Source organism: Barbus barbus (genome assembly GCF_936440315.1).
Source record: "Barbus barbus genome assembly, chromosome: 44".
Lineage (NCBI taxonomy): Eukaryota > Metazoa > Chordata > Actinopteri > Cypriniformes > Cyprinidae > Barbus > Barbus barbus.
Window position 1 is genome coordinate 23,199,438 of NC_136722.1, and position 23,537 is coordinate 23,222,974.

General features: G+C 36.5%; 2 protein-coding genes across 2 annotated transcripts; one reads left to right on the forward strand and one right to left on the reverse strand.

The window, feature by feature from the left end:
* Positions 1 to 247: 247 nt before the first annotated feature.
* On the reverse strand, positions 248 to 2,471 carry LOC306863183 (histone H1.0-B-like). The gene is made up of 2 exons (XM_079406401.1): positions 1,517 to 2,471; positions 248 to 1,378 (listed from the first exon to the last, which is right to left on the reverse strand). The coding sequence occupies exon 2, from the start codon at positions 1,368 to 1,370 to the stop codon at positions 771 to 773; it is 600 nt and encodes a 199-aa protein (XP_079262527.1). The 5' UTR covers positions 1,371 to 1,378; positions 1,517 to 2,471; the 3' UTR covers positions 248 to 770.
* A 4,131-nt stretch (positions 2,472 to 6,602) lies between these two features.
* rhbdl1 (rhomboid, veinlet-like 1) lies at positions 6,603 to 23,537 on the forward strand. Its single transcript, XM_079406686.1, has 8 exons — positions 6,603 to 7,086; positions 13,504 to 13,662; positions 16,297 to 16,521; positions 16,908 to 17,056; positions 17,860 to 17,972; positions 20,955 to 21,055; positions 22,192 to 22,252; positions 22,511 to 23,537. The coding sequence occupies exons 1-8, from the start codon at positions 7,048 to 7,050 to the stop codon at positions 22,780 to 22,782; spliced, it is 1,119 nt and encodes a 372-aa protein (XP_079262812.1). The 5' UTR covers positions 6,603 to 7,047; the 3' UTR covers positions 22,783 to 23,537.

Below are 23,537 nucleotides of genomic sequence, written 5' to 3' on the forward strand. Positions count from 1 at the left end.
GATGTCACACCGCTTGACACGTCATCTCAACTAAGCATTTGCATCCTCCCCCGCGTGACAGACAGCTGCAGCTCTCGGATCAAACACCGCGGGGCAGCAGTGAGTCTAAACCAAAGATGCGCTTCACCTTTTGCTCACCTCTGCCGCAAAGTGCGCTTCTTGAAGACCACTGCCATGGTACCCGTTTAAACTCACATTAAGTATCCGTGCTCTCCATGGTGCTGCAATAAAACACTAGACAAAGTACTGTTTGCAATGAGAAAAGTTTATTGATGCACAGCAATGCGAATAACGCGCAACGACAGTATTATATGGACAGCGATGGAACTAGACTACAACAGTCCACGTTACATGTTGATTCTGTACATCGCCATCATATACGGCATCGTTCTTCATACAATGACATTTTATTATTGTTCTTCACAGTCCTCGAATGACCTACAGTAGGAATATATCTTCTAGCGACATATCTAATTGGCAAATTAATTAGTATGTCTGAATGATAATAACAGTGTGCAATAAAGTTCAGCTTATAAAGAAAAAAAAAAAAAGAGAAATCTTAAAAAATAAATAACAGTTTTCGATGTTTGGGTTGTTCTTATAGAATCACAAATGCGCACAAAAACAGTTTCTGGAGAAATACGCTGTAAAAATGTGGGGTTGAAGTCCGCGCACAAAGACCTTACAAAAATAACAATATACCAAAAACATTTGCTTCAAAAAGTGTATTTACACTGAGTTTCGAATGAATCAGTCCTATCGGTTTGAATTTACTTCTTTTTGCCCGTTTTCCTGGCCGCTGTTTTGGGTTTGGGTTTCGCCGTTTTCACCTTCTTGGCTTTTCTCGCCTTGCCAGGTTTGGCCACCTTCGCCTTCTTGACAACTTTCTTGGCTTTGACAGGCGATTTCTTCTTCTCCGCTGCTTTCTTCACTTTCTTCTCGGCCACTTTCTTAGTTTTCTTAGGGGATTTCGCCACTTTCTTGGGCTTGGGGGCTTTCTTGGGCTTGGCAGGGGCTTTGGCTGGCTTCTTGGCTCTCACGGGTGCTGGTTTGGGTTTCTCTGGCTTCTTTGCGTACTCTGCTTTGGCGAGTTTGAAGGAGCCCGAGGCTCCGATGCCCTTGGTGTGGCACAGAAGCCCGCTGGCCACCAGGCGCTTCAGGGCGAGTTTGATCTGGGAGTCGGCGTTGTCTCCCACCTTGTAGTGGTTCTTCACGTACTTCTGGATGCACTGACGCGACGCGCCGCCGCGGCTCCGGTCGGATACGATGGCAGATTTGATCATGTCGGAGTATTTGGGATGCGACGTCGCTTTCTTGCAGCTTTTCGTCTTCCTGGGCTTGGATGCGGGAGTAGCTGCCGTCTCAGCCATGGTCCGTCCTGGAGAATTTCAAACAAAAACAGAAGCGAACTGTCAAAAACTCCCTCACGAAAAAAAGTGCTAGAGTTGCTTGAAAATAAATTATTTTAACAGCTTGAAAATTAGTAATAGCTGATTAAATTACCACCACGTCTCACCTTCGTCTTTGTTCAGGTCCCACTTAAAATATTTATTTGAATAACCCACACCGAGCGCTGCCGAAAGTGTGTATATTATTCGCCTAAGTGCGCCTGTACTATATATGAAGCCTCCACGCGGACGTGATTGAGAACACCAACTGCCAGCAGCTGATCAAGCGGGCTTCCATGAAATCTGCGCGGGCTGGTTTGTGTTTCTTCCTCCTCGAACTGAGGCCGAATTTAGCCAGGCTCGTTTGGTACCGATCCTCCCAACGCCACGGTCCGAGAGGGGAGGCTTTGGGCTTTGCGTGCGTGTGCCGTTTTATCCCGAATTCATTGCGCCATGAACTTTTTTTCCCCGAAAATCAGCCCAAACCGACGAGCGCGGTGATGTATTTAGCAGAATTCGCGCAAAATTAGCCCAAAACAACGAAATCGAGCAGGAAACCACCGACTGTTTATGAAAGCCCCATCAACACACTCGAGGACAGGGCGGGTTAGATTAATATAAAACGTCGTTTTCGTTTTTAATAAGCTGAAGTATTTGACGAACTAACACAGTCCGGCCACCGAGTCCGCGTGACGTTTCTCCGATTATTTATTGTTAAACCTTCTATAAATTAAATGTGCGCCGAATAAAGTGGCTATCATATTGCGGCTCATATTGACACATTTCAAGAGGTGTTGGAGTAATGTTTGAGCTGTAGATCTAAACGAGTAAAACGTTATAGTATATAAAGCAGCAGCTGCTATGCTGAGGCATCTGAGAGAAGAGCTCGGCTCTTAGGAAAGTTGCCAACGACCCAAAAAGCAGCTTTACCGACCAGAACCCACCGGTACCGTGGTCAGGTTCATCATATCGATCATTCCCCGTGATCTGTGCGTTATGGCTCCGATTAACACATTAGGACTGATGCTTTAAACGATGCGCATTCTTTTGTTATCTCTCGGTTGGCAGTGAAACGCGTATCCCGTCGGGTTATTTATTTTCCCTCATTGTTGCACTGTTCACTTATAAAATCATCAATTTAGTCCAGGCTGCTATCGGGCTGATGCACAGTTTTATTTCTCTCGTTTGTTCTGTTATTCACATTTTCAGGCTTGATGGTGTTTCAGTCAGAACGCCATTTTGAATCTCTTCACTTTAAGGGGTTTTTGTTCACATCTACTGCAAGCACCCTTTACAGAACTTTTAATTAGCCTACTGGATATTTGTAATTAAACTCAAGTTGATAAAGCAGATTATCAACCTTTTTGATTTAAGTTAGCGATTGAGGCTTGACATTTGAACTCCTCCTCCACACTATTCTTGTTTCTATAAAAACATTAATCATTTCCACTAGACAGCTGTGGGCTCTTGAAGATTGTTGTTACGGCGTATTTTGTGGCAGATTCTAACAGAATGTCAAATGATGCATGCACAAAGCACATCTCACAGTCTCACACGTGTGTGTGTGTGATACAGACTAGTACCTACATCTCCTCATTGTGATGTTGTGTAAGGTGTCTAGTGCTGAAAACAGCACCTTTCCTCACTCAGTCCATGTTAATAAGATACATAGCATCATGCACTCTTAATTAAAAAAGGTACAAAAGCTGTCACTGGGGCAGTACTCTTTTAATATGTAATATTGATGTAATAACACTTTAGCTATTAGCATGCACCTTAAGGTACTAAAATGCAAGGTATATACTGCCTCAGTGACAGCTTTTGTACCTTTTTACTGAGAGTGGGGTGTTTTGAAATATTTCTAAACACTATAGAAATTAGTTTGTGGCCACACAATGCAATGCATTATTTCCATGCATTAATTTCACAAATATAGAGATCATGAAAGTTACATAATATTTTGTATTTTTAAATAAATTAACAGGTTTTTTTGTTAAGGCTTCCGCTTAACAGATTGATTGTCCTGGACGTTGAGTAGCATCTATATTAAACATATTGTATGTTGTCATAATTACAGTATAGGACTAAAATAAGAATGTTGCTCAAGGAAATAATCACATGCACGTTTTTCATTAGTAGGCCTACTAATTACTCATGTTTTAATCCAATGCACTGAGCACTAAATACTATAGTTCCCACCACATAAAGTCAGAATTATTGTATTTTGCTATTCAATATGCAGGAACTTTGTTTTTTCTGTCTACAGTACTTACATCGCAGCTATGCATGATGTCAGACTGTAATGTGGCTGAATCCCTCTTACGTGTGCCGCCTGTTAAATACGGTAATTATTATGGATACAGTATTAAAACTTTAGATATAAAATGTTTTCTATGAATGCATATGGTTTTGTGCTTTGACATTTGCATTATATGCTATTCAAGTTCCACATAGTGTACAAAAGCATATCATTACACGTTTGTTGAAGGAATAGTTCACCCGAAAGGAAAATGTGCTAAAAAATAAATTACTCTTTGGAGAAATTTAGCATTTCATTGCTTGCTCAGCAATGGATGCTCTGCAGTGAATGGGTGCCGTCAGAATGAGAGTCCAAACGTCTGATTAAAAACATCACAATAATCCACTCCTGTCCATAAATGAATGTCTTGTGAAGCCTAAAGCTGTGTGTTTGTGAGAACCATCACTTTAAATAAACTACGTCTCGCATGGTCTGAGGGTAAGTACATTTTCAGCAAATTTTCATTTTTGGGTGCACTGTGCCTTTAAGCATAATATTAGAAGAAAAAGTTTGATTTGATCAACATAATATTTGTATGTCTTTAAAATATCAAATGAGAGAAATGTGTGCATGCAGGTGTGGAATAAATGTCTTTGTGTCTCTATATGTGTATAGAGAATACTGTACATATGTTTCACCAGTAGAGGGCAGCACTGCTCTCTTCTGCACCGTTTACTGTGTGTAAAGGACATTAAAAAATCATAACCATGTTTTTTCTCTTTAATTAGTTTACTTTCAAAACAACAATTAATAAATGTGCACATAAATGCATTATAAATGTGATACCTGGCTATTTTGCTGATGTATTGAGATTCCACACCTGATTGCACACCTCATAGTCATAACACAATAATGATATTGATTGATGCTTACTGGGAAAAAACAGATTTTGTGGGGGTTTCTGCTCATTGATCAATGTCAGTGCTGTCTTATATTATGCTAAGCAGTGTAGAAAGGTCATGGAGTTCATAAGCACGAGGCCAGTGATGGATTGAAAGCACACAAGTATCAGTAAGAATGAATATCAGGAGTTACAAATATCTATCTGAGGACTGAAGTGTCAGTCAGCATCATTGATGGATGGATCCTGATGGAGACGCTGTAGATGAAACTCAGGTGTTATTATAAATCACTGCATCATGCAGGTGGACAGCACAGCAGATGCATTCATAGAAATGATCGAGGCTAAAATATAATGGACATTCTGGTTTATGTTGATCTTGAGAAGAGAATAAGAAATAGAGAACCCACACGATTGTGTTTTATGTCCATGAGAACTGTAAAATCTCCACCAACTAGAGCGTGTTGTCATAAACATTTGTGTCTAAGAAGAAAATCTGCGCCATCCGTTTAGCTCCAGGTTCAAATCTGTCACAGTTGTTAGTTGTGTTTGTGAAGGCTTGCATCACAACATTGCTCATAATTAGGGTTAGAGATCTGAACAAACCCCAACTCTAAGCAATAAACGTCCCCACTCTGTTTGCGCTACAGAAACACATAGACTTTTTAAAGTATCTAAACAGTCATTTTTTTCTGAATCATTTTTTTCTGAATATATTTTAACTGTATATTAAATATGTCGTAAATAGTGCCGCTTAAGTAAATATATATATATTTTTTTAATTGAAATATTTTTTTATTTAAACCTTAAAAGGTTTCATATAAAAGCAAAGTATTTTAATTTTTGAAAATATTTTGAACAATATAAAGTTATATTGCAAATATATAAAACAATGGCAAAAAAAAAGTATAAATACATTATAAATATATAAATACATAATAATTAGAAATATATGATAATTATATTATAATAAGATAATTAGGTAATTATAAATAGAAATATATTTTGGAATCTATATTAGCAATATAGTGAAAAAAATTTGAAGCAGTTTTCACTCAGAAATTGCTAGAATTTCAAATTTTTTTAAAAAAATGGCAAGTAAAACATTGAATAAAACTAAAATAATTTTAGCATGATATATTTGATATATTTAAAATAAAATAAAAAAAATATATATATTTTTTTTTTGCTGTTGTGTGGGAATGAATGATATCTTAAATCAAAATCAGTGTGAGCTTTAAAATCAACAGCAATTAGAGCGTATTGTCATACAGTCATTTGCACAGCCTGTTTAGCCTCGGGTGAAAATCTGTTGAGATTTTTGAGTTTCGCTTTTATTTTTTACTGTATGCATACAGACATAGTCTTTATGTAAAATGAAAAATAATTAATTATTTTACCACTCTAGCTGCTTCCTATGCCAGGTTGAGTCAATCCGAAACTAACTGTGCAAAAATTATGACCCAGATACCTAAAAAGAGCAGCATCTTTGCACAAGGGGTCAGTACCTCCTTACCAGACCACATCCACCCCATATGCCATCCTAGTTATTAAAAGAAAATCCCACTTTTATGATAAATTTAGCTTCCATTAACATATTACTTTTATTTATTCATATCGTGAATAATAATTTTGTACTCCAGAGATTCGTCTTCACATTTACAGTTAAACAGTCCTCAGAGACAATAACCAAGCCATATGACTTCATTAATTAATAAGTTCCAGTATATACATGATCATTGGCATATTCCAAGCACAACCAGTGATTAAACGCCCTGAGAATGTGTTTTATGGTCCGTAGTATCCGCTGCGTGTGATTAATGTCTGATTTAGGAAACCCAAGTGCGCTTGCGTGCCGTGTGTGTGTGTGTGTGTGTGTGCGTGCGTGTGTGTGTGCACTGCAGTGAGTGTGTGTTTGTGTGTTTGGTCTCTCTTTAAGACTCCTGCAGGGTAGATGGAGAGCTGCAGCTCTTTGGACACGCCCCCCTCGCCTCTGATTGGCCGCAGGCCACCGCCTCCTTCCCCTCCTTCATTGGTATTCAGGTAGTACAGTCTTTGTGGAGGACAGAGGAGAGAGAGAGAGATTTACAAAGGTAAAGTCGACACGAGCAGAACAAGACGGGCGAGCGGAGAGGGACGGATGGGTTGAGGAAGGAAAGTGAGAGAAAACTGGACCGGCTGCAAGCTAAGGGTGATTTTGAGGTGGACAGAAGTGGGTGCGAAGGTGCCACAAGGGTCTGTGGGTTCTGGATAGTGAGTGGGACTTTGGATTTGAACCCAGCTGGAATCAACTGAACCCTGGACTGACGGCTCCGCTGTCTTGCCTCACCAGAGGACGTCCTGCAGATACTCCACTGGCCTTTACTGGCGCGCGTGTGAGGGGTCTCTCTCCCCGTTGGGGAGGCGTGCCGCGCAGACGGACGGACGGACCGCTGGCGTGTGTGTGTGTACGTGTCTCTGCGTGCCATATTCCCCTATGTCCTTCTTTTTGTGGCTGTGTGCGCACCAGGGCCCAGTATATGGATAGAAGCTCTCTGTTTCAGCTCATACAAGAGCAGGTAAGCAGCAGCAGGTTGCTATGGTTACTGCATCCTCCTGTGCATCGACGTGTGTGTGTGTGTGTGTGCTTCTAGGCTGATACGGAGCGAGACGGGCAGTCGGAATGAATGAGTACTGGATTGTGTGTGTGTTTGAGAGGTCCTCATGTTCAGTCAGTGGCTGTTAGTGTAGTAGTAGTACACTAGACATCAGCACTGCTGCACAACACATCCTTGGTTGTGTATGCTAATCTATTGAAATATGTGGATGTATACACTTAGACGCATGCTATTTTATTTTTTTTGAAAGGATCTATTTATTTGATTAAATATGCAGTAATATTGTGTAATATTATTTCAATTTAAAATAACTGTTTTCAATGGGAATGTTTTAAAATGTAAATGATCCCTGTGATGCTCAGCTGAATTTTCAGCATCATTACTCCAGTCTTCAGAGTCACATGATCCTTCAGAAATCATGCTAATATGCTGATTTGCTGCTCAAGAAACATTTCTGACTATTATCAATGTTGAAGACAGTTGTGCTGCTTCATATTTTTGTGAAAATACAAATTTCCAGGATACTTTGGTGAATGGAAAGTTCAAAAGAACAGCATTTGTTTGAAATAGTTTTTGTAACGTTCTAAATATATTTACTCTCACTTTTGATCAATTTATTGCATCCTTGCTGAATAAAATAATTAATTTCTTGATTAAAAAAAAAATCTTATTGACCCCCAAACATCTGAACAGTAGCGTTTATATTTTTCTTTTTCACCAACCGATGGCAGATGTAAAATCAATTCAATTTAATTTCAGATCAGGTTAATTCAGTTCAGTTCACTTATCAGGTTGACGCTTTTAACAGTATTGATTGTTCAGTTCAGATCAACTCGATTCTGTTTAGATCAGTTCCATTAAACATCATTATTGCTGTTGACAGTTTAGATTGTTACGTTCAGCTCATGTCACTTCCACTTTGATCAATTCAGCTGCTTTTTAAGTTTTGACCATATAAATTGTTGAATTCAGCTCGTTTCATTTCAGTTCAGCTTCACTCATAAACCTCCAGTTGAACCACTGGATGATAAAAACAGGAGAAAGTCCTTCAGTGAAAAGAAGGAAACCTTGGTAACGGAGACTCAGAGGAGACCCAAAAATACTTGAAAGAAGTCACCATTCATTGATCAGAAAAGAGCTGAGCACTTCAAGACATGTAGTGTAAGCAACAGAAACCAAGAAATACCAAAATATGTTTAGTTATGAAATGACGTGTTATGTTTGTAGCACATTGTTTTAGTTTTTGTCTTTTACAGCTGGTTTGTGTGCTTAACACTGCAAAACGGTGATTTATGTATACCTTCAGTCTGACCTGCCAGTTTGCAGAATGCATTACTCTCTACATACAGAAGTAGAAACAGGAGATCAGTGAGAACTGTTCAGTAAGAGTTTTGCTGTTTGAACAGCTACTTTACGAGGAGGTGTTAGCATTGAGATGCTCTGCTACTTCTTGCTGAGTTTTCTTGGCAAAACCAAAAAACCCAAAACTCTTTCCAAGTCCTGACAGCTCACATCACAAGAGTTCAAAAATGAATCTGGATTCAAACAACAGCTTGGTTTACATACATATGCATGAGTGTATGCTAATTAGTTACTTTCTTGAAGCAAAAGCAGCTCCTCAGACATAAAATTCAGATTTAAATGTGCTTGAATAAAGGTCACGCTTTCTAGTCTTGGTTTAAATAGTCTTAGTCTGTATTGGTTATTCAACTGCAGTTCAATGTTTTCCACTGATTACTTCCAAACTTGAAATAATTATTAATAATTTAAAAAAATAATCATCATCAGAATACATACACACATAAATATATTTTTTTATAAAAGTGTCTGCTAAATTACTAAATGTAAATATAAATATATATAATGGTTATTCGTATATAAGATATTTATTATTAATGTTCTTATGAAGTAAAAGTAATAATCATTTAATCAATCACAATATATATATATAGTTTACATTTATGATTCTTTTAATTTAAACTAATATATATATATATATATATATATATATATATTTATTTATGTGTGTGTGTGTGTGTATATATATATATATATATATAATTTTAAAATATTAAAAATATAGTTTTTAATATTTTATTTTTTTTCTTCTTATCCATATATTCTCCAAAGTATAATAATAATCAGAATAGGTATTTTTCTTCTGAGTAACATAATTCATTAGTTTGCCGAAAATGTAACAACTCAAAGTTGACCATGTCTAAAAACCTTCTAAACACCATAGCAACCACATAGTAACACCCCGGCAACCTTAGAAATCCTGGACACTTTATATATCCATAGCTGTTTTTTTTGTTTTGTTTTTTTTAAATGACCACTCATATAATAAATACATTTTCTCATAAACCTCCGAGAGCATGTGAATTGTAAATGCACAGGGTATTTTTAAAGCTATGATTTAAGGATGCTGGAAGTCATTTTAGGAAATATCTGTGTGTGTGTGTGTGTGTGTGTGTTTGATTTTGTTGTCTAATCTATGCTGATGCTGATTAGGTTGATTGATGGATAGGAAAGGCAATCATTCAGTCAGAATTGATCTTTGACTCAGGAGATGAGGGACACACACGCACACACATCTGAGAGTCATCAGTGGAGTGTGTTTGTGTTTGTGTTGGTATGGGTGTGTTTCTTATGTTTTCACATGCGCTGTGCTTCAGATTTTGCTTGTACAGTGTGTTGTCAGACAGAAGCGATGCCTGATGGTTTGCTTGTGTCGTGTGGGTGTGTGTGTGTTAGTGTAGTACGTATGGTGTGAATGTGCGGCTGCTACTGTGTGTGTGTGTGTGTGTGTGTGTGTGTAAAGGCAAGATGCTTAACCTTTCAGTTTATTATGATTTTTTTTTTTTCGGCTGTAGGAAGCAGTGCTGAGCTCAGACTATTTCTGGCTCTAATGCACACACACACAGTTCACACACGCAAACACACACACTTAATGCTCTGTGTGATAAACTGAATTAATGGAAGACAGCTCTAAATTACAGAATTACCCAGTGTCTAGTTAGTGGAGCTTGTGAAGTACAGATTGCTATTGCTCAGTCTTAAAGCTTTGTTCAAATCAGGGTTATTATAGTTAAACTAAAAAAATTGTTCATTACTTGAAATAAAATAATTGTTAAAATAAAATAAAACAAAATAAAAACATTGCATTGAACTTGGGACTTGAACATATCCAGAAAATATATATATAAATATCATATCAATATTTTTCATTTCTTAGGATTAACTGAGCAATTAAAGCATTATATATGCGAAAGCCACCCTTTTTTAAACAATTAATATTTCCATGCTAAATAAATAATAAAATCATTAGCTGAAAAATATATTTTTAGTACCAGTCTGGCAACCACCCACATAGCTATAGCATCTTGAGGCAATTTTTACACTGGCGCCACTCACATTTTGATCAGAAAATGTAAAGATCTTGTTACATATACTGTGTGTGTGTGTGTGTGTGTGTGTGTTTGTGTGTTTGTAAGCAGTATTTTCTTTGGCACCAGCTGTTCGGAGAGAAAGAGGGCAGTTGATAGTTGGATTGCCGCACCATATTTAGCATTATATTTGCATAAAATAGCAGCAGTTCGTCCTCTAAGACTCTTCGTCAGTGTCCAGCTGCAGTGAGAGTGTGCTGCCTCTCAGCATTCAGATGTTTCTCCTGAGAACAAGACCCCAGTAATGTGTCGTCTCTAGAGTTTCAATGCAGTATTTCTATTCATGAAGAATTTCTCATAAAGCAAGAATCCATTAAATTGATCAAAAGTGACAGTAAAGACATTTATAATGTTACACAATGTTCTTTTCATCTTTCTGTTCATCAGCGAATCCTGAAAAAAATACAAATATATTAAGGTTTTCACAAAAATATGAAGCAGCACAACTGTTTTCAACAATGATAAAAATCTGAAATGTTTCTTGAGCAGTAAATCAGCATATTAGCATGATTTCTGAAGGATCATGTGACACTGAAGACTGGAGTAATGATGCTAAAAATTCACAGAAATCAATTACATTTTGTAATATATTCTCATAGAAAACAGTTATATTTAATTTTTACAATATTTTACTGTATTTTTAATCAGACAAATGCAGCCTTCGTGAACATAAGACACTCGAAACCAACCCTAAACGTTCAAAGTGTGTGTGTGTGCATATTTGGATGCTATTTAAATACCTTCATATTTATTAAAGTACTCTAATATTTCAGCTGATACCGTGGTAATGGGCCAGTACTGCTTTGTAAGGTTTACAGTGTAAACCTAAGATCATTAGTGATGTGAAAGCTGACATATTTTACTACTAACACCATATCAATGCTCAGATGTTTCTGGGCTCAGCCATATGGTGTGTATTTTCAGAAACCATGGCAACAGTAAGGCTCTTTTTAGCACACTTTAGCAGCGAACGACAGGCGGAGGGAATGGGCTTTGTTCAGACTCATGTAATCAATGAACAGACCATCAGCTGCATTCACTCTCTACTGATGCTTCTGTGCACCCTTCCCTGATAACACCATGGTATTCACACTGTAGATCTGTGCTGTGTTTCGGTGATTTGTGGTGTGAGGTGACAGAAGTAGATCAGTCGCTGGCGGTGTTCACACACACACACACACACACACACACACACACACTTGCAGTGTCAGTCTTTCTCGGGGTGACACATTGGTCATTTGTAACCATGGTGACACGGCAGCAGCTCTCCTCTGCTGAATCGCCTCACTAACTGATTCTTTCACTTCCACCCTTCTCTCCACATGTGTCTGCTGCTCTCATCCCTCCATCCTTCATTACACAGGGCCCTTGCATTCACCCGCTCGCCTTCCTCTTCCTCCTCCTCCTCCTGTCTGTTTCTACATCATTACAGGCTAGCACATCCTTTATTAGTTTCTATGTGCTGCTTTCTTTCTTTTTCTTTCTTGTTTTTTTCTTGTTTTCTTGCAGTCCATGCTTTCCTTTCTTCTTTCTTTCTTTCTTTCTTTTTCTTTCTTTCTTTCTTTCTTTCTTTCTTTCTTTCTTTCTTTCATTTCCTTTCTTGTTCTTCTTACTTGGCATTCTTTTATTCCTTCCTTCTTTTTTTTCTAATTTTCTTTCTTTTTCTCTAATTTCCCCTTCCTTCCTTCCTTCCTTTCCTGTCTTTTTCTTCATTCCTCCCGTTTCATGTTATTTCCCTTCCTTCCTTCCTTCCGTCCGTCCGTCCATCTTTTTCTTCCTTTCTTTTTCTTTTTTTCTTTCCTGTAATTTCCCTTCCTTCCGTCCGTCCGTCTTTTTCTTCCTTTCTTTTTCTTTTTTTCTTTCCTGTAATTTCCCTTCCTTCCTTCCTTCCGTCCGTCCGTCCGTCTTTTTCTTCCTTTCTTTTTCTTTTTTTCTTTCCTGTAATTTCCCTTCCTTCCTTCCTTATTTTAATTCCTTCTTTCTGTCTATCCTTCCGTCATTTTCTTTTCCTGTCCTATCTTTTTATTTTCTCTCATTTCTTTCCCATTTTTTTCTTTCCTTCATTCTCACTTCTTTCCACTCTGTTTTTCTCTGTCCTTTAAGTTGTTCATCTCTCTTTTCTTTCATTCTTTCCTTATTTCCCTCCATTCTTTCTTCCTTCCCATTTCTTTAATTTCTGCTAATTTCCCCTCCTTTATTTATTTTTTCCTTCCTTCCGTCCAGCCATCCTTCCACCCTATTCTCTTTTCCTTTCCTCTAAATTTCTTCCTTCCTTATTTCCTTTTCTTCCTTCCCTTCCTCTTAATTTCCTCCTTTCCTTCCTTCCTTCCTTCCTTGTTCCCTTCCTTCCTTTTCCTCTTTAACTCATCTACTCCCTGAAATGTAAATCTAGCGTTCAGAAGTAGTTTAGAGTAACCACAGACAGCAGAAATAGCCACGTGTGTGTCCTCCTGGGTTGTCTTTGCTGTTTGGATCTGTTAGGGAAGTGCTTCAGGCTCATAGTTACACACAAACAGATGAATGGTGCAGAATGACTATGTTTGAGTCACAATTGTGTTGCTTAAAACCGCATATGTGTCCGTGTTAAAGGGGCCAAGGATTTTCTTGCTCAAACAGCTTGATGTACTATAAAAGCATCTTGCTATTACTCAGTTGCAGAACAGTCTGTATCAGTCACAGATTCATCCGTGTACAGCAAAGAGATTTCACTGCTCACCCACTGGGAGTCTTTCCAGTTTACTGTAATGTTGAATCACTCTGTTAAATTTAAAACGCATGATGTTTTTGTAGAGCAAATGCACAGCACATGTAGCATGTTACATTTATTTTGTGTGTGTGTGTGTAACAAACGCATGTTAGTCTTGAATGTGTACTGGATGTGAATGCATATAAACTAAACACTGGCTTGTTCTCTCTTTCTGTTGGTGTTCAGCTGGACCCAGAGCAGACTGGTTTTATAGCAGTGGAAAATTTCACCAGTCTAGCTGAGCACCATGAGTTACAGCTGGACCCCAGTAAACTGGAGATGCTGCTGGCGCTGGTACAGAGCAACGAACACGGACACGTCTGCTACCAGGAACTCCTTGAACTGGTGAGCAGCATGCATTTGACTCCAGCATTTTATTTATATGAACACTGAGAAACTCATTGTGTTTACAAGTTACCATGCTGATCAGATTAGCACTTTTGATTAAGATTGCACCAACTAGTCAATTAGATCGATCTCTAATTAATGCATTTAGTATGTGCAAACTAGTCATGGGTTACATTACTTCAGTGTTTGTTACATATACCTCAATATTTGCTATGATTGATTAACTGCATCCCAGTGTAACTGAGTGACATCTGTAATGACCAAGTATATGTAAAATTATATGAATGTGACATCTGAAATGGTTTGCATTCATTTGGAGACATGAAATAGTCACAAATATACTGAATATATTCAGTTGTAACTCTATGTTGTGCTTTGTTTGCTGAGCTACTCATATGTTCAAAACTGAAGGGTCAGTAAGATTTTTTCTTATGCTCGCCAAAGCTGCATTTATTTGATAAAAAATACAGTAAAAACAGTAATATTATTACAGTTTAAATTAACAGTTTTTTTATTTGAATATATTGTAAAATGTAATTTATTCCTGTGATCAAAGCTGTATTTTCAGCATGATTACTCCAGTCTTCAGTGTCACATGATCCTTTAGAAATCATTCTAATATGAAACATTTCTGATTATCAATTTAGATTTGTTTTTGGCCAGGAATCTTTGATGAATAGAACATTCAAAAGAACAGCATTTTTTAATTTTTTTTTATTTACTGTCACTTTTTATCAATTTAATGTGTCCTTGCTGAATACAATGAATTTATTTATTTTTTTAAAAGAAAAAAAAAAGAAAATCTGCCCCAAAGCCTTTAAATGGTATTTTATTTTATTTTTATTTTATTTTATGTGTTTGTGTTCATGTATGTTCATGCAACCGTATGGATCCCTTGATGCACAAATAAATATTTCTATGAGACCCGGAGCAGATGAATGCCATTTGTGTGTGTGTGTGTGTTGATGAATGAAAAGCTCTTCCCACAGTCAGTAATAGACTGCAGGTCTCAGCTCTGTAATTTCTGAACCTCCACGTGCTTCCTTTACAAATCCAGCCGTGTTCCTCTCAGGACCTTCTTCACTCTCTCACACTTGATACGAGGGGGCGCAAGTGCTTTCACTCTGGCACAGACAGTTGAATCAATTTTGCCGCAGGCTCTTTTAATACACATACACACACACACACACACACACGGAGGGAGCTAGACTCATTCAGAGGTGTGATACAAACCCTCACGTAATCACACCCTGATACACGCGCACGGATGCTGTACACTTTCTGTGGCTTGGATTCAAGACATTCCATGATTTAAAACCATGTTCTACAGGAAGAGAGACTGAGGCAAAGGCAGAGAGAAAGCTATGAATTTAAAAGGATTTGGGTGAAGTGTAAATCTGGGGCATGTAGGAGATGGAGGAAACAGGGAAAAGAAAGAAGAGAGTGTGAGAAATCCTACATACATTGGAGTAATCTGTAAGAAAGTCACAGTATTAAACTGCTCCATGTCTCTGATTTTGTGTGTGTGTGTGTGTGTGTGTGTGAGTGACTATTATGGGGTCTATTAAAGAGTGTATGTACATATAACCACACACAAACATTAATTAATATTAAAATACAAAACGATTAACTCATGTCATGTATGGTGAAAATTATGTATTTTAAAAGACAGTACTTAGCATAGTCATTTATTGGTCAAATACTGTTTTAGCTATAAAAATATTAAAATTATTCATTAAATAGTATTAAAAAAAATTAAATATAAAATAAGAATATATCTTTTTAAATTGTGTAATAAAAGATATTTTATATAAGATTTGTTAATCATATTTACAGTTATATTTAATTTTTATTAAAATTATGTAAATATATTAATATATAAAATATTTAATTTACCACCGACTATTTTATGTAGAGGAGTTTCCAGAAGTACTTGAGTGACTCATTAGGTTTATATTTTATTCTTCTTCTTTTGTTGTTTATATGCATTAGTGTTTTATGTTTTATATTTTTGGGAAAATAAAGGTCAAAAATTGCATTATTGAGAGATAAAAGTTGCATTGATGTAAAATCACATGTTATTATTACAATCGTAAATAATGTAAAAAACCTGCACATTAAATGTTTGCAAAGATTATAAACATTAATTCACAACGAATCATTTAAATTTAACTGTATTCAGAACAGGGATGAAAAATATAAGTATAAAACAAACTAAATAATAGTGGCAGTCATGACAAACAACATTTATTGTAAACAGCAAATCTAAAACTAATGTATTTAAAATGAAATTGTGTACCTGTTTGGCGTACTTGACTTTAATTGCATTATATTGCTTTGCAAAAAAATGTTGCTTATATTCCGGAAAATCCGGTATATGTCATTTTAGCTGTAAATGCCACATTGATGAACTGTAAATCATCACGTGGTCTACTGTTGTTGCATTTGTTGTTATTTCTGTATTTAGCTAATTATTGTGGTTCAGTTAAACTTTTGTTGGTGTATTAACTTCATCATCGTTTAATGATAAATGTTTTGGTTATGAACTGAAACAGTTATGAAACAGACATAAATTACACTGCTTCTCGCTGTATAAACAGCTAATGAGATGTACTTCTCTCTCTCTCTCAGCTGAGCAGTAAACGTTCCAGTAGTTTTCGCCGAGCCATTGCAAATGGGCGTCGCACCCTGCAGCGCGAGATCCTATTGGATGAGACGGGACTGGGCGTGTACAAGCGCTTCATGCGCTACGTGGCCTATGAGATTCTGCCATGCGAGACGGACCGCCGATGGTACTTCCATCAGAGCAGACTCTGTCCTCCTCCTGTGTTCATGGCCATCATTACCATTGTACAGGTACACCTCACCGAGCTCTGTGTGGCTCTTTCTTTTTTATGTTGCATTATGGGTTCTTCAGATTAGTTTCTTCGTTCATTAGTATACCTAGAGCGAAACTTTCTTTCAAAAGTGTTTGGTTATGGTTAGAAGAACTTTTATTTTTACCTCTATAAAGTATAATATTTAATACGCATATTTCCTGTAAGTGATCACTATAATCAAAACATTGTTAAAAAAAAGCCCGATGTATGAAAAATGATACTCAACAAAAACCACACATGCAAACTTTTATAGATGTTTTTCTGTAAACTGTTCCATTTCCAAACATTCGATTTTTCTGATTTTGTTTGACACATGAGGCTTTACAGCTTTAACACTGTTGAGTGTGTCTGTGTTTGTTTCAGATCATAGTGTTTATGTGTTACGGCGTGATGCTCAATAAATGGGTGTTGCAAACCTACCAGCCAGATTTCATGAAGAGTCCGCTGGTGTATCATCCTGGACACCGCACACAAATCTGGAGGTTCTTCAGCTATATGTTCATGCATGTTGGGTAAGTGTTTGACAGGACCAGATGCACTCTTGTTTAGATCTCCTTTTATAAATAAATGAGCATCAGCTGTAGTGCACTTGGTTAATTATGCAACTAGCAACTGTTCTTCGAATAAACAGTGTACATACATGTTTAGAAACCGAGTTTTACAAGCTTTAAAGTCAAATTCAAACATATTTCTTTGTGCATGTTTCTGGTCTTATTGTGCACGATATGTTTATTTTAAAGAAAACAGTTTGTCATCTTTTATCAAAAATGCAATAAAATACTCCACCTCTGAAATGACTTTGCTTATTAAATGATGTCAGCAAAACCATTTTTCAGCCCCTCTGCTTCAATCATCTGTAATATTGAGATGCTTTTCAATGTGCAATCAATTCCTGATGGAGAAAATGAAGTGCCACCCGCATTTTTCTGAGAAATACATCACATTACAAAACTACAATAGGTTGTGAACAACCATTTCACATTCATGTTGACTTTAAATGCACATTAATGCAGGCAACATATTATAGAGCATTTAAAGCAAAGAGATTTCATGCAAAAATGACACTTTGTTGTAACAGATGGATAATAGATTACTCAACAGGTTTAATCTGTTTGGGATTCCATAGGGCCTTTATGTGTTTTGTAAGCGTTTGAGCAAGATTAGGCTCTTTTAAGATGAGTGACAAAAGTTTGACTTCGATTTCTAAGGCTGATGAGAATTTCATAGTGTTCCTTTGTCTAAATATAGCTGTACAGACCCGCAGCCACAGCTGATGTTTCACATTCTGGATGTGTGTGTGTGTGTGTGTGTGCAGATTAGAGCAGTTGGGTTTCAACGCTCTTCTCCAGCTGATGATTGGAGTTCCTCTGGAGATGGTTCATGGGATCCTGAGGATCAGTCTGCTGTATATGGCAGGAGTCGTCGCTGGTGAGTTAGAGCATGTGTGTCCGCATACATCTTGCTGTCCTTGCACAAGTTCACCAGGAGAATGTGCTCATATTTATGATGGACATGTCATCAGTGGGCAATGACCTAATCAATAATCTCTGAATTATTCACTCTCACACACACACACACACACACCATCTCTCTCTCTCTCGTGACATACACACCAAAGCAGCAAATATACCACCTCTGGAGACTGTGTGTAGTATAATAGAATACATTTACATTTTAATGCTAGCTATGTTCTTCTTATTACAAAACAGAGATATATTGTCCTCTATCTGGGCTACTCCATTCCTAGAGGGCGACGTCCTTAAGAGCTTCACTCCAACCCTAATTAAACACAGCTAATCTAGGTCTTCAGGGCAAGTGTATTTAATTATATATATCATTTTGGAAATTACATTAAAAATAAATAAAATGAATATACACATTTAATCATCCCTCTAAATTCTTCAATTTTTGTTGTTTTATTTTTTTTACATAGTAATATTTAAAAATATATTTTTAAATGTTTAAAGTAAAATTCTTATTTAATTAAAAAAATATTTGTTATTAAATAATTGTTATAAATGTATTTATTTCAGTTAGTTTTTTGGATATATTAAGTGTGTGGATATATTAGAGCTGCATGATTCTGGATAAGAGTCACAATTTTTATTTTTATTATTTATTTACTTATTAATTGTTAAATAGAGATTGGGATTCTCCTATGATTCTGAAGAAAAAACATTAGACGATTAAAGAAAATAACGTAATTTACTAGAGTTTCTGACAAAATGTTCATTGATCATTATTAAATTAAATCAAAATAAAATTAATACATTCAATAAAATGACACGTAATAAAATAAAACATACAAATTTTAAACAATTTTAAATTAAGAAAATGTATTAATGTGAAAACAAAATTCATTTTGTATGGAGTCGATGTCTCATACTTATGTTATGTGTACGTTTGTGTGAAATAGTTTTTAAATTTGAACCGCGTTCTGCTGAATTCAAAACCCTAATCAAACACACTTGTCTGTAATTATTAAATAACCCTGAAGACCTCGATTAGCTGGCTCAGGTCTGTTTAATTAGAGTTCATGCAAAACCCTGCAGGACGTGGCCCTCCAGTCCAGGAACAGAATCAAATAGCCATGATGTAACACAATACAACTTAACTATCACAAATACCATGTACAGAAATATGCTGAAATTAAATGAACACTTATGTTGTATCATATTTACTCAAAATTTACTGCATACTGCAACTTGTCAGCATTTTGACATCTATAAAGGAAAGTGTCCATGTTGAGGACACAGAACTTGAGATAGAAATTAAAAGGAGAGAATAGAGTATGCTAAAAGAAATAAGTGAAAATTAAGCAGAGTCATAGAGACTATATATGAGAAAAACGTGAGAAATAGAGGGTGGAGGACGTGCGAGTGGAAAGAGTATTGAGAAAATGTAACATAAAAAGAGCAGAATGATGAAGACGGTGGTGGAGTAAGAGTGCTGAGCGCAGCACCATATAGACAATCTGTCACACGCACACAGAGGATATGCCAATATTCAGTTATCTCACCCGCTTCTGCTGTATTTTACATGCTTGTTCGCTTTCCTGTGAGATTTTAGTTTAGAGTACAGAATTAGCTTTACTCAATGTGTTTTGTGCCGCTGTGAGTTTGAATGTTCTGTATTAAATTAGTCACCCTACAAACCACTGAGAACAGCCTGGCATCCTTGCACAGGCAAATAGCACTCGGTTTAAATAAAATGTCTAAAAGTAGTTTCTATAGTACACGTTTAGACTGCAGCTCTGTATCCTATAATTACATGACAACTATTAATTACCTTTATATTCATTAAATGGGTCGACAATAGTGACGACAGTAGTGCAGAAATACAGGTCAGGAGGGGTTTATATGCATATATATTACACGTCAGTTTAATGTCTTAATTTTTTTTATTAAGACTAAATCATGCGTCCTGAGCTGTATGTAAATTCTGTCATTTAAAATATTTTTTTATTAAATGTATTAAATTAAATACATTTGATGACACAATTAAAACACCTTTTGTTATCATAACATTCTTAATGATTTATTAATAAACTACGTACAGGGGGAAAAATAATAAATTAAATCAAAACAAACATGAATGCATTAAATACAGTTAATTAAAATTACATTTATTAAATACACTATTCAATAAAATAAAAAAAAACACAAATAAAAAATAAAATGAGTAAATTCATTAAATAATATTTAATTTATTAAATTAAAGGAATCAATTCAGTAAATTAAATAAAATTACATTTATTTTATTTAATTAAAAATAAGTTAATACATCAAATAAAATGTATTAAATAATTTATTCAATTAAGAAGTAGAAGAAAAATAAATTAGAATTTAATTACATTTATTTTATTACAAAAATTTAAATTTTGTGTATATATACACACACACACATATATAAAAATATATATATTTTATTAATAAAATCCTTATAAAAACTTAAATTTAGAATTTAGGCACACAAGATAGTTAGACACTCTCTATTAAGCTTCAAATAATCCGAAAAAACAGGCGTGCATCATTGGTGTACAGGTCCCTATGCGGGGACCCCCTCATGTCATTATGAGGCAATTATATTATGATTAAATTTGCCTATCAATTTTCTCAATTGGGCAATTTTACTCAATAGAGGCTGTCTGAAATCAGTAAACGTACAGTGTGTACACAAGTGTTTTAATGTTGCACGAAGGTCTTTACACAGAATGAGAGTCGCAGGAAACAATGTATCTCATGCTAGAATTTCAAATGTATCAATTCACATTGATAATTCCAAACGGAGTGTTCCAAAATACTTGTGGGCGGGGCTTTGTCACATGCTTCGTGAGGGATTTGCAGGACAAAATATATCGAATAATCCTACTGTTTGTCATTAGTGAAGACTAACCGTGTGTCTCCTCAGGTTCACTGACGGTGTCCATCACGGATATGCGTGCTCCGGTGGTGGGCGGGTCCGGCGGGGTCTATGCACTCTGCTCAGCACATCTCGCCAACGTTGTCATGGTAACCCAAACTAACTGCTGCCATGGCGACTTGTGTCAGAATGAATGAAAAGGGGAAATCAGGCAGAGGAATAGAGAAACGCGGAGGGATGAATTTATATTGTAGCTTCCCTCAAAGAGTCTCTAATCAGTCGCACACAGACAGACACAAACAGCCCTCGGAGAGTCAGAAAGTCTCTTCAGAGTCTGCTGTGTGCTGATGGATGCGTCTCAACTCTTCCTCTTCCCTGCTGAAGTGCCTTTTAGTTTGTGTGTGTGTGGAATTTGAGGATTGTTCTGGATTCGGTACAGGTTGAGCTGTATGATGTCATCAGTCACCACAGGAAATCATTTGAATTTATTCCTCATGCAAAAATCCACTTTTAAAGAGGTGTAGTTCCACCTCAGACACTTTACAGCTCAAATAACACTTTTTATACATAAGAATTAATATAAATACAAAGTCAGAATGAAATCTGTTCTTCTTGGGTTCATGAGTGCATATTGTTTTAGAAAACACAGTCTATTAGAGTATATAATGTTCACTTTTCACAATTCACACAATTCCTAATGGATAAAATTAAGTCCTGTCTTACATTTTTATGTCTGAATATTCTATTATCCCAAAAAATATATTATGAAAGTAAAATAGGTTGCAAATAGCAGTCCATGTTATTTTAATACTGAGCATTATTTTGAGATTTATTAGTATTTTTAATTAAGTATTTTGAGTTTTAGTAATTTTATTAATATTTCTATTCTATTCATTTTTATTTCAATTTTAGTAATTTTAGCACTTCAGCCTAAAGTAACTTTTAGATCTAAGTGTAAGTTTCATTTAATATTTATTTTATTTTATTTTTAGATAACTTTATATCAGTTATCTTTTTCGTTTTTTGTTAATAATAAAAACACTGATGGCATTTCACATTAGCTTTACATTTTAGCTTTTAAATCAGAAGTCCAGCATAAATCTCCAGAGAGGTCATTTTTTTAATTTTTACTTTTTATTAAACATTTCAAGGTAAAAAAAACCAACTAAATACATGCATGGATGAATACACTAAGATCAATAAGATGTATTTACAAAATAGATTGAGTGAATTTTCATTATGCTGACTTTGTAAAAGTCTTTTAACATGCATATGTTTGTTTCAGAACTGGGCCGGTATGAAGTGTCCATATAAATTGCTACGGATGATTCTTGCACTTGTTTGCAGTAAGTAACTGTAGTTATTGTAGTTCTCATACTTCAGTGAATAGGCTGTGGCTGAATTCACAATAGCATACTAGCACGTTACTGTGTACTATGTTTTTCATTTGCTATATTTAGAATGCAAGACTAGAATATAGTAGAGTGTATACTAGATACTGCATACTATTTAAAAAAATTGTATTATATGTGCAATATACAATGATTTCAAACAGTAGTATGCTATTCCAAACATCTGCCAATCTCTTTCTCTGTCTTTGGCAGTGAGTTCAGAGGTGGGCCGTGCCGTATGGCTGCGTTTCTCCCCGCCCCTCCCCTCCTCCGGACCGCAGCCCAGTTTCATGGCTCATCTGTCGGGCGCAGTGGTGGGCATCAGCATGGGGCTGCTGATCTTGCGGAGCTATGAGGAATCTCTGCATAAACAGTGCTCCTGGTGGGTCCTCATCTTCTCCTTCATCACCTTCCTCCTCTTCGCCATCTTCTGGAACATTTTCGCTTACGAGCTGCTCGGGGTACAGATCCCGCCCCCTCCCTGATGACATGCCCCCCTCCGGTGGCCCCCAAAAGCCACGCCCCCCTTTCCGACATAGGTCCGACCTCAATCTACTCCGCTCGATCAGCAGTGGAGACACGGACGTAAAAACCGGAAGGAAGGATTTCAGCACACATTCCATACAGAAGCAGCGAACACAAACAGCATGGTATTTTTAATGAACACTCGGAGGCAGCTCAAGGGTCTGGCGAGCTTATCTGAACAGACTGTCAGTACGTCGTACACTAGAAACATGCACACACACACACACACACACGTAGATCAGATTTGTTGTGTATTTCAGCCTGAGGCTTGTTCATGATGCCTTTCTGTATTGTTTTGATTTGACTGCCTCATCTAAGCCTGTTATGCATTACAGATACCATCCGTAGTAGATGAAACACCAGGAATCTCGCTGACTAAAAACAAAGCCTTACACTTGAAGACACGGCAAAGTCCTCAGTGAGGTAGGGGGTTGATGTTGATGTCATTTGATGCTGTTTGTTTTTGGATAATTACGGATTGGATTCGTTGAAATGAGGTAAAACTTGTTTCAAAGGGTAAAAAGTAAGTTTCTGAAGCTGTTTCATGCTTGACTTTGTTCCTCAGCTGTAAACAGACAGAAACAGAAACATTCACTCTATTCCAGATCATAGTGGGCTTTCTATGTGGGCAGCATGTAATAGGCGTTGCCTTTTTGCCAAATATGAACACAGAATTTTCAAAAAAGCAATTCCAGAATGTATTGCAACAAGCTCC

Excerpts from the sequence above, each read along its gene's own strand:
- rhbdl1 (XM_079406686.1), top strand. The coding sequence starts at position 7,048 with ATGGATAGAAGCTCTCTGTTTCAGCTCATACAAGAGCAG. Across the intron at positions 16,522-16,907 it reads CCATCATTACCATTGTACAG|ATCATAGTGTTTATGTGTTA; the intron begins GTACACCTCACC and ends TGTTTGTTTCAG. Across the intron at positions 21,056-22,191 it reads ATCTCGCCAACGTTGTCATG|AACTGGGCCGGTATGAAGTG; the intron begins GTAACCCAAACT and ends TGTTTGTTTCAG.
- LOC306863183 (XM_079406401.1), bottom strand. The coding sequence starts at position 1,370 with ATGGCTGAGACGGCAGCTACTCCCGCATCCAAGCCCAGGAAGACGAAA.